The 12,132-nt window shown below is 41.5% G+C and overlaps 1 protein-coding gene across 1 annotated transcript in view; it reads right to left on the bottom strand.

Annotated features, from left to right (window-relative positions):
- Sorcs3 (sortilin related VPS10 domain containing receptor 3) overlaps positions 1 to 12,132 on the bottom strand; it is a 617,283-nt gene that overhangs the window by 99,290 nt on the left and 505,861 nt on the right. Inside the window, 2 exon segments of the mRNA XM_032892177.1 lie at positions 232 to 378; positions 10,870 to 11,049. Coding sequence (XP_032748068.1) covers positions 232 to 378; positions 10,870 to 11,049 — 327 coding nt within the window.

Raw genomic sequence — 12,132 nt, 5'->3', positions numbered from 1 at the left:
CCATTTCTTTATTTTACCAACAGCTTTAGGGCATTGTCTCTCATAAATAAAAACCTAAGCAATCCACTGAGTCTTCCATTCTGTCTGTGTAGCCGTCTGAGCATGCAGCCCTGTGCTCCTAATATTGCTCAGCACCAGACAAATTCCAAATGAAGGAAGAGAGTCCTTGGTACAATATCCCGAGGGGAGCTACCTGCCCTTGTGAATTCTACATGGGGCTGAATAACTGACCAGTAAACAGTGCACTGGGCTTCCTCTCAGGTCCACATCTGGAGCTTGCAGTAGACGCCAATCCCTGCCTTTGTTGTAAGTGATGTACGTCTTCACCTGGTCATCCACCTTCTTGTTTGCCAGGAATATGCCCTTGATACCTGCTACCTAGGAAAAAGGTGAGAGATGGAGAGCTATGTTGGGCCAAGATGGTAGCCTTGAAAGACTGGCATCTTACATGGGGTATAGAAGGGAAGAAAAGGAGTAACAAATGTCATATTCCCCAAGGTTCACCTTTGTACCCTATACCAAATCCTTGCATGCCCCATCTCACTTTATACATCAGATTTTCCCCATTTTGCCTGCCTTTGTTCTTTGATCCATAGATCTTCAGTTAACTATTAACAGTTCCTCTTATAATGACCAAAGGCTTTACCCCTTCCAGAGACAACTGTGTTACCTCAAGGGATTCTAGTAGACAGGTTGTGAAGTCACCAAGGGATTACCCTTTATGGCAGCCCACAAATACTTCTTAGAAATAAAGTAGATATCATGCAGCAGATGACCCAGCAAAGAGAGCTGATATCAATGCACGCCTCTAGCTCACTGCATGACACTGTATGATTTACATATCATCTTTTAGGTGACTTTAAAACTAGTGGTTTCTCTCTTTTTCCCTAGTTGGCTGACAAAGGTGCTGTGAGATAATGCAGAGCGCTCTTGCCAGAGCTTCTAATGCATTGGGATTTTCATGCCCTTGATATTTTGAAGGAATAAAGAACAGTACTGCAAAACAAGTAGCTGGAGTTGATTTATCAATTAAATGTACCCCAGGCTAAGTGCAAATTCCACTTGAACTTTTGCTCTACTTTCTTGTTAGGAGAACAGATTCTTAGGATCACAGTGTCCTATAACAGAAAGTGATTTGTATAATTGCCAGCATATTCCAAAGCCAAAATAGAAACAAGATTTTGTGTGTATCTGTGTGTGTAATAAATAATACAGTGTGTGTATGTGTGTTTGTATGTGCATGTACAAGTGTATTAAAAATAAGGCAGCATATATGGAAGGTTGTATGTGTGCTTCTGTGCTACATGTATGCACCCAAGTTGAAATTGGACACACACACACACACACACACACACACACACACACACATGCACTATTAAATAGCAGGTTTGCTGGATGTGTTTGATTGTCAACTAGACTGGATTTAGAGTCCTTATAGAAGGATACCTCTGAGTATACATCTCAGGGTATTTCCAAAAAGATTTAACTGAGGAGGGAAGTTCTATCCTGAAAGTAGGGTGGTGTCATCCCATGGACTTGAGACCCAAACTGAATAAAAAAGGCTAGCTCATCATTACTCATCTATCTCTGCTTCAAGACTGTGGACGCAAAATAGCCAGTCTGCTGCTGTGACTTTCCCATCATGAAACTCTATCCCTCAAACTGCAGGCCAACGTAAATAAGCCCACCTTCCTCAATTTCCATTTGCCAGGTGTTTGTCATAGCAACAAAAAAAGTAACTAACACACTGGACAGCACTGAGATGTTCTAGGTTTCCTTATCCTACATTCTTCAAGGATCCTGGTTCATTGTAATTCACCACCACTCTGAAGGAACACCAGTGGGAGGAAAGGAGAAGTCTCCCAAATGACATCCTTTGGTTGATGAACTAAGGGCTTTTTATAGTTGGTTTTTGTAGTAACCTGACTGGCCTTGGAAGAGAAGGCCAACCCAAATAAGACAAACAAAAATACCTCAGACAAAGGGACAGAGAATGCCAAGAGGAGGATAGAGCTATCAGGAAGAGACAGCACCAGGGGAATTTGACAATGAGCCAGTGATAGACGGAAGGGATGATTCGATGGTCAACTTGAGCTGAAGGTACAGGTAGAGAAGCTGTGTAAAGATGATGGTGCTCAGTGTGCAAGAGGCATGGATCCCGAGCTGTGCCCTTCCTTTCTCACCAGCTTCCCGACAGTGTATTTTGGGAAGACTCAGGTCTCAAACACTCCCGAGCATCCTGGATATTTTTATAAGGTTAATCTCATTTATTTATTTGTGTGTGCAAGAGGTTATGTGTGGAGTGTGTACATAAGCGAGGAAGGGGTACCCTATCCCTTGAAGCCAAAATCGTAGGCATTTTCTTAGTGCCTGTCTTCGTAAGTGATACTGGGGTTTGAACTGTCATCGTCAAGACTGCAAACATCTGTCCAACCCCCAAACTTATTCTTCAAAATCCACTGCAAAGCCAGGCAGTGGTGGTGCAAGCCTTTAGTCCCAGTACCCAGGGAGCCAGAGGTATATGGATTTCTGCGTTCAAGGGTATCCTTCTACATATCAAGTTCTAGGACAGTCAAGGCTACACAGAGAAACCATGCTTGAAAATGAAAAACAAATAATGAAAACGAACAAAAAAAACCCAACAATAACAAAACCCATGGCAAGAGATGCTGATTAAATCTGGATGTCTTAGATTTCCCCGAGAGCATGGAAGGTTACTTTACTTTCTGTAGATCTTCCTACCAAAAGGGAGGACTTCTGGTATTCTTTCTGCCACAAAACTCTCTCCTAAATCAGTTGCCCTCCTGCAACTCACACTCAGGGCTTTGCTGTTTACTTCTGGTAGAACATAAATAGGTCTGACTCTGGGTGTATGACTCACTGTTGCTTGGGAGTGCCTGTGACATCCCTGCCTGAGAACAGGTGTGTACAAACACACATAGGATGAGCGTGTCAAACAAACAGAATATGCTTGTCCCACATCTGCTAAGATGAGAAATTTCTTTGAGTCACACAAAAAATTCCTACAGTCAAAGTCAAGGGAAGGGAGAACAAAAGTTGTAGGAAAGAGGTATTCCCATGGAAATCTCCACACTCAGCCCTGAACTTGCCTCTCTTGAAGTTAGACACAATGCAATAGCAATCTTCCTAACAGTCCTGAAAAATTAAAGTACATTCCATCTGTGTGTGGATGGTCCATGATCTGTGTGATTCATGGCTTCATGAATCAAGAAAATAGATGATCAGTTTGATCCACTGACCTACTGTGTCTTTTAGACTTAGAACTTTTGCTGTTTGGTTGCAACTCAAGTTAGAAATATACTCATTCCAGACCCCAATATTCATGTGCAAATCTATGTGTTTGGGGACATGCATGTGGGAATTTTTCTGACAGCATGTTTCAGTCACAAGATACATGGTTTTGGTTTTCATCCGAGGAAGAGGCACTTAGCATCCCATTAACTCTAAATATTCTTTATCCCATTGTAGGGTGAAATCATTAGTGTGACTGCTGCTGTTGTTCCTGAAAGTCCAGCGAGAAGCATGTGATGGTGCCCATGGGTACAAGTGCCTGCTGCAGCATGGCTTTATTCTTTGTGCATAACATGATCAACATCTTAGAGTCAAGGTATCCATGGCAACTAATTGAGAACAACACAAAAATAAGTGGGTGAATTGTAATGTTAACAGACTACTGACAAACCCCAAAAGGAGGAGGAGGAAGACAGACTCACAAGTCTCTCATCTGATGTCTTAGCCATTATCCCCCCCTCCCTTCCCATATGGGCAAGTGATCTTAGAAGACTCTAGAGTGCTTAGGAAGTAGAAGGTGAAATGGAAGGTTGACTCCGTGGTGCTCCTTGCATGAGGTCATCACTTATGATGGAGTATAGCTTTCTAGTGATACAGCTGTTTCAGTGATCATTCATATTCCTAGATGTAATCCTTCACCAATGCTATGAACTCACACGTTCTCCAAGTTGAACTTTGATGGACTCTTACTTTTGATGCCTTATCTGAATAAACATTTGGTTTCATCACCTCAGGAAAAGTTAATGTATCAGGCTGGCAATTCCCTCTGGGAATTAGAATGAGGTACAGAGGGATACGACTGCAGGCCCCTTGGCAGATCGTGGTGTCCAGGTGGCATGGTCATCTGTTGGCTATGTCCCTGGGACCTCAGCAAAAAGAAACTAGGGATCTGCTGAGATAAAGCAATTAGTATGATCTGCCGTGGGCTGTCCCTAGCATCAGAATTACAGGAAGGGTCTAACCAAGGTTATGGCAGGGAATTGTCCCTGTGGAGTGTATAAGCAGCTATCCATCTGGACCAAGAAGGGTCACTGAAGGTTATAGAAGCAGATAGAATGGAGATCAAGCACTAGAGACAGGTAAGGCAAAGAAATACCAATTAATAAACAGAAAATTAGGACACTGGGGAATAACACAGAGAGCTAGAGTTTAGTGTCCATATATAGAGGGTTCAGCAGAGTCACTAGAGAAGTAAAATATGGACCTCCCATGATGGAGCACCCAGACTGTAATCAGAATGGTTACATGCATGTGAGCACATGGGTGTGTGCACACATGCATATACATTTCTCCCTCCCTCCTCTCTCCCCTCTAATACCAAGTGTTGAGGAATGTACGAAACAATGACAATAATGACAATTTCATATCCTCAAGATAAACTGCCACTTTAAAAATCATATTGATGGCTTCATAAACATATATTTATATTTAATTTGGCAAGCCTGCCTTTAAGTGAGAGATAATGTTCCTGCAAGTATTTACAGATATTTGAATCACAATCATACAGAACTGAAAGTAGCCTAACTGCTCTCTAACTAATGAACAATATCTACAGCCCAGCCACAGAATGGAATGTTACTCAGCAGTAAAAATGAACACGTGCTGATACAACTCACACCGCATGCCACGTGCCAGATGACTCTCGGATGCGTTTTTCTAGGGCAAGGAAGGCTAGACTCCAAAGCATACAGCTTATCTTATTCCACTAAGTGTCACTCTGCAAAGGGCAGGGCTGGAGCCTGGGAGAAGTCAAGTGGCTGTGTCTCAGAAGTAAAGGTTGATGCAAGAGTGGAGTACATGCCAAAGGACATTCAAGTGGGGGTCTGGGGAATGGATTCCTTCCATGTCTTGATTGTAAACTTAGTTATACAACCGCATGCACTTACCAAAATCCACAGAACCATGTACCAAAGACTGCATGCGCAATTGCATAGGAATTAGGACTCTCTTCTAAGAACTGTAAGAAGCACAAAGGTTAGAGGGAAAAGCTTGATGTTTTAGCCAGACTGATATGGATGCTTTCCGATGTAGCAGGACCATATCCTAGTTGTGTGATGTGAGTCAAGCCATTCAGTTTACACGACCCTGTAATTGTATAGTGAACTTGGGAAGCAATGTTCACCAGAGAGAAATAACCAATAGTGCATCTGGGATTTAGGTCTGTGAAACTCATCCTGGGGGCCGCTGGCTGCATACGTTATGTAGGTATGTAGTTAGCAAGTGAAAGAAAGAGACTGTTTAGTTTTAATCAACATTAATTGGAGTTGATAATCAATTTGGGTTCTGATCAAGTTTATTTATAAATATGTGACTCTCCTTTACCTATAATAAATTTTATGAAATATAACTATAGATCAACTACTTCAGGCAAAATTTTACTACATGATTGGAGGTGAGTTGGAAATATCAAATATAATCTGGAGTTCTTTAAGACCATATGAAAGAATACAAAATATTTCATGAACAATTTTTTGTCTTGCATATATATGAAATATATGAATAGTTTGTGCATTTTTTGCCAAAATTGAGTGTATTACTTTTACTATTACTGATTTCATCTGTTCATTTTTTACTTTTAAATTTTTTGTTGTAATAATTTTGAAGTCTATATGTAGCTTGTGTTGATGTCATTATGCAAGTGAAAGCAGGTACAGGATAGAACAAGGCCTATCATTGGACGAGAAGGAAGGATGGGCGGGAGAAAAGTTTTAGAGAGGCAGAGGAGACTGGAGCGAGGGGAAAGTAGCGGAGATGTTAAGATTCTTCTTTGCGCATAGTTACAGGTTGTTATGACTATTCTTAAGGCATGGGTATGTACAGGATTTTGTGTCATCTAGATGGGCAAATTATATCTTATCAATTGGATCAGAGGATATTGTGTGATATGTTCTTTCATGTGGAGATTAATTGAGTTCAAGAGATTGTACGGTAGACGGATGCAATGGCCCGCCATGAATTGAGCTGTGTATGTCTGGCGTGGTAGAAACCAGCCAAGCAAGCTGTGAGTGAGGGCGGGCAGCCTGACAGGGTGCTACATTGGACGAGATTGCCTGGGTCACAAAGTACTTGGGGGTTCTGTGGAGCTATTGAGAAAAATCAGGGCTATTTCCAATGGCCTGCTGGAGCTGGAACTAGCGTGAGTGCAACCGCCCAACAGGGTACCCGTGGGAACAAGTCAAGCCCTTTTATTTTTTACCGCAACACTTGTGCGGTCTCATTATATAAGCTGGACTAGCCTGGTGCTCTCTGTGTAAATCAGGCTTCCCTTGAACTTCAAGTGCTCGGATCAAAGGCATAACCACCATGCCAGGTATCAAGTTATGTATTTATTGTAGTTTACAGTGTCTGCCTAAGGCACTGCAGCTAATATGATATTATTGCAGGGAGTTATAAGTTGAATACTTAATATTAGATTAAGCATTAAAGAAGGTTCATCAGAACAAGAATTCTTAGCTCAACTCTAGGTTCTGGAATGGTTATTTGTGGGATTTTTTTTTTAGGAATATGAAAACAAAACCTACAATAAGATGCTGTGTGAAAAATTATTAGAATACAAGACGCTCAAAGTACTACATTCAACTGATTCACTGTCAGCACCTTGAGGAGGAGACCAATAATTATTTGACCATCAAACACTGCTTTCTCTTCTACACAATTACATCAATGGCTACATTGGACTTTGAAGTTGGAATTAGAGAATAAATTAATACATGAACTTCTATACCTGGGGATTACTGCTCTAGATTATTTCTCAAAATTGTATTGTCCTCTTCTGGTTAGAGGGGTTCAGTGGAGTTGGTCTTTTGCCTTCTCCAAAGAACCTCGGTGCCAAGGCTTGCTAGGGGCGTCTCCTCTACCTTGTCAGGCAGCACTCATGGGGAAGATGGAATATTTCACCATCTGCTTTAGATAATCAAAGTGGGTGCAAGCAACCCAACATCTACTGCCCAAAAGAATCTTTCTTCTCTCAGAGGAGGGAAAGAGCTGCAATGCCTTACTACATTGTAAAGTCACAAATTAACCTAGATCAGCACAGATAAACATTTGCTGGCGATGTGTGAGTAAAACTGCAAACACAGTGTGAATGTCCACCTCCGTACTGAGTGCATGTTAAGTCTGTCCCGGTAGCTTATGACCTGTGCTCCACTATTCCACAATTCCACACAACCTTCCATGAAGACGGATGTCCACTTACTGCACTCAAGCTCCCTAAACCCTTTCTCTAGCAGCCCATCTCTGTATCCAAGTCACCTTTAAGCTGCTACAAATTTTCTCAAGTTAGAATTCATCTTCCTTCTGTGGGACCCTACGGCTTAGCAGAAGGATGCTTCTAATACTAGGTGGACTCTGGTCTCTACCTTAGGAGTGTCGCATAGACTTGTCCAAGTAGACTGCCATTATGTATCAGACCTCACGTCACTGGACAAAATGCATTTGCTTAAAGTGTGTGCATTTGGCTGAATTATACAAGAATTTTACTGCTTTTCTCAGCTGCATTACTCAAGGGCACTTGAAGTCCAGAAGAATTATATTCTCTTTGCTAACTGTCCATATGGTTCCCATTCTCATTCTCTGTCTATGTATAAGAATCTCCAGTGAAGAAGGTTAAATCCTAATGACCTCTAGAGACCAATTAAATTGAGCTTTATCTCCAAACTACAGAATGTATCTCCAGGTGCAAAACAGCATCATCCATTAAAAATCTTCAATATGGTCATGGTCTAGATAATGTCAGGCTCCAATTTATTCACTTATTATTAAGTGCCTTCTAGAATTTGAAATCTAATCAATTATCCAGTTTTCACTCGTGTCCCTGACAAGCATTATTCTGTACAATTAGGGTGGCTAGCATACTTTATCAAAAATTTAACCTGTCTGCCTATCCCTTGGTTCATTCTATTCTTAACACTGGAGATGGATTACACTTCTCCAATATTTCCTTCAGAAGGTGTCAATGGGACTGATAAGAAGATATGTCACTCTGAGAAAAGGACCTGGTCATATACAGCCAATCCTGGTCTCCCTTGGTTTGGGGTCCACCTGAATAATTCATGTATGCTTGCTACCTTGCTGCTGTTCATAATGACACTTCTAGGGAGCAATGTTTGATTCACTATTTATTCCTAGGACATTTAAATTGATAAATGAAACCACAATCTCAAACATAAACAAACAGATAAAAGGCTATGCCTTCCATTTGTTTTATCCCTCTCTGCTTCACTTAGGGTCTAGTCTAGTGCAGGTAAAGCCGGTAAATTGCTTACTGACCCACTCAAAACCCAGCAGACTAAGTACAAGCTCCCAGAGGGTCTTGTCAAGAGTTTGAACACAGAGTATGATCATAATCAACTGTGGCAAAATTGAGTGGGAAGCAGGCTCACAGAACTTGCATTAAAGATATTGCCTTAAGTAGTATGCCTTTCCTCTCAATAAAACCAGTAACATCATGCATTTTTCCCTAGGTGACATTGAAAATACAAGACCAACTTCAGTAGTGAGAAAAAATTACATGGATCTGGGTATATTCTTCATACTGATTCATGCCTTGCTTCAGATCAGCATCTCAAAGTTCTAAATCACCAAAGAGACCAAGGAGACCCAGGCTCCCTGAATAAAAAGCACAATGGTAAACTCACCCATCATGTCAAGAGCAACCATGGAAGAACATTGATTTCTTCCTTCTTCATTTTTTTACTATCTATCTATCTATCTATCTATCTATCTATCTATCTATCTATCTATCTATCTATCTATCTATCTATCTATCTATCTATCCAGACAGGTTCTCTCTATTTAGCCTAGCCTGGACTTGAACTCATGATCCTCTTGCCTCTGCTCTCTGAGTGTTGAGATTAGAGATGGACACTATGGTTCCCACATGGGGCTTCTAATTTTTGCAGTGAAGTCATTTGCATCAATGTTTTATATTCTTTGATTTGGGTGACAGCACAGGGGAAAGAATATTCCTCCTTAGAGTTTTATGAATCTTAGGGCTATTCCTCCAAACTATACCCAAGGCTGTAGCGTGTTGTTAATAATGAAAGTTTACTTCTGACCCTTGATTAGGTTACAGATAAAGAATGTAAGCTTATCAAAGTTATCTATATCCCTTAGACTGCCAAACCTTACAAATGAAGGAAGAAACCTGGACATTTCCTCAAATAAGCCTTGCTGTTGGAGAGAATTGTTTTAGACTTCTACAAGATAAAGGCATTGGGTATCCCAGCATGCTTCGGGGCAGGTAACATAAGCTCCCAACCTGGCTAGGTTGCTGCTGACAGATGGTGGTGGCTAGGAGAGGGAGATTCAGTTTAGTTTAAGAATGTAATATGTGATAAGTTAACCATGCTCCAGTAGATGATCCCATACATATGAAGTAATGGGCAGCACTAACTGGATTCAGTGGAATATAAAAAAAGGAAATAAACAATAGAGATATGGAGCTGGGAATAGGATGTGAGGATAGAGGCCTTGTAGTAACTAGGTGGTGACAAAGTAGACAATGTAGATACCAGTGACAGATACCAGAACTGGGAGGAGGCCACAGGATAATGTACTGAACCTTCTGATCTATTTCTATTCCGAAAGCCACCAGAGCAAAGCTCATCCGGGTAATCTGAGAGCCCAGCCACAGCTGAGCTCACTCGTCACAACGTGTGTGAGTTTAACCGCTGTGTTCTTTTGTCACATGAGGCACCTAGGGCACACTGCAAAACCCAGCCCATCACATCCCTAGTATAATCCAGTCACTTAACCTGTTCTCTTTCTAGTACTGTCAAAAGTCATACATGGCCTTTAATGACAGAAGGAAACAACACATCTCTCAGGATCTCTAATTTTTCTCTAATTTCTGTGTGCACTCATGTGGATTCCTAGGTAAAGTGCTCTTTTAACTGGCATACATTTTATATATATATATGTATATATATCTATATATATGTGTGTATATATATATGTATGTATGTATATATATATATGTGTGTGTGTATGTGTGAGTGTGTGTGTGTATGCATGTGTGTGTGTGTGTGTGTGTGCATGTGTGTGTGTGATACTCATGTCAAGGCAAATGTTTCATTATACCATGTTGTGGCATTTACTCTTTTATAAGTTTCTTTTAATTTTTCCTTCTTTTCCTCTAAATTATGTTTATAAGTATCATTTTAAAAATAATTTCTGCATGGACATAGCATGCTCTTTTTTTTTTCTAGAAACGTACATAGCAAGAAGCCTGGAGTTTTGAAAGGCTCCTTAAGTCATCGTGTATGCCGTGTGCCTTCAGCTCTGACATGCTCATGCATGTGCAGACATTGACCTTACGAGACAGAGGATCCCTTACACACACCCTACCCCTCACTTCACAAGAATATTACCAGACGAGCACTTGTACCTTTATTTCTCTGGCACTGGGCTACAAAGAGTTTGCATCCCTTGCCTCGAAATGCAACTGCCAAGTGAAACAGCTGGGGTCAAGCACAGGATTATAGTGCCTGTGCTTATAAGGTCGAAACACATGAAAAGGGAAGGTCAGCCCAGGGAGGGGTAATTTTGGCTACATACCTCATATAACTCAATAATGATGTTCCCCATTAGACTTCGGCTGCTCTTAATGTTCTCCATAGCCAGTGTGAAGTAGATCCCACGTGTGTCTGAGATGTAGAGGTTGTAGGTGTCATTTTGGTTCCATTCTTGCACGGCTGCAAACACCTGATTCTCATCCGTACTGATGATGTGCATGTCCTGTAATGAGACAGATGGCCTGTGAGAAGGTAGGGCACCGTACCTCTCTCCCCGCTGGGACCTCCGGTAATTCCCATGACTTGGGAAATGGTTGAGAAAAATCTTGAGTTATAGGCAATGTTAAGCAGTTCTGCGTTGGACCAAGGCTATAAATCGCGAGTATCATGATTTCTGTTCCTTGCTAAGTGACAGCAAGATGGTTGTAAGGGGCTTTAGTGAGTGTCATTTCCCGTGGTTCCAAGGGATTCGTCCCTGCTCATTTTTTACATTTATGTTTGAAATTGAGTGTTAGTGCTAACAGAGGCATCTAGCCATCCAGGAGGACACGCAGACATGTGGAGCAGCGGGCCCCATCCCATCTTTTGATCTTCACTTATGGTTTTAAATCTTGAGGCACAGTGCTTTCCTTAGCAAGCCTCAGAATCAAGTGGGTGGCAATGAGGCAGGTAGGTCTGGCCGGAGACCTCCAACCTCAGGTAACGCACGGGCATCAGTCAATTAATTGTGTGTCCAGGAGATCCGTGTGATATTTAAGTGAAACTAATGGAGAGCTTGCTGCAAGGGAGAAAAAAATGTATGCTTGGCCAGTAATCACACTCAACCTAAGACATGGTGCCCTGGGTCTTCCTATAAGTGCTGCCGCTGTGGGACAAGTGGCTGATGCACGTATCAACCTCCACGAATTCAATTTTCTCCCCAAGGAGTGAAAACAAAAGCACCTAGTCCTAGGACACTATTCTGTCATTCAGTGTTTTTTATTTCAATTAGAAGTCAAATAATCCTGTAATAGAGATAGGGTGATTATTATCATTTTCTGAAGCAAACCAAGGCACATAGCGGTTCACCAAACTGCTCCCAATTGCACAGGTAGTAAATGACAGAACCAGATTGTGACTATCTGCGGGAGTGACTGACAGAATGGTGAGCTTCGTTTGGATTCGTAATTTCCTGCTATCTCCGCTCCTGCAGATCCACTCCTCCTCCTCTGTTTCAGAAAAGAGCAGGCCTCCCAGGGATATCACCAAACATGGCAAAAACAAGTTACAGTAAGACTAGGCAGAAACCTCGTAGGGCATGTTGTCA

The sequence above is a fragment of the Rattus rattus genome, chromosome 2 (genome assembly GCF_011064425.1).
Source record: "Rattus rattus isolate New Zealand chromosome 2, Rrattus_CSIRO_v1, whole genome shotgun sequence".
NCBI lineage: Eukaryota > Metazoa > Chordata > Mammalia > Rodentia > Muridae > Rattus > Rattus rattus.
This window is presented reverse-complemented; position numbering and strand designations above follow the sequence as displayed.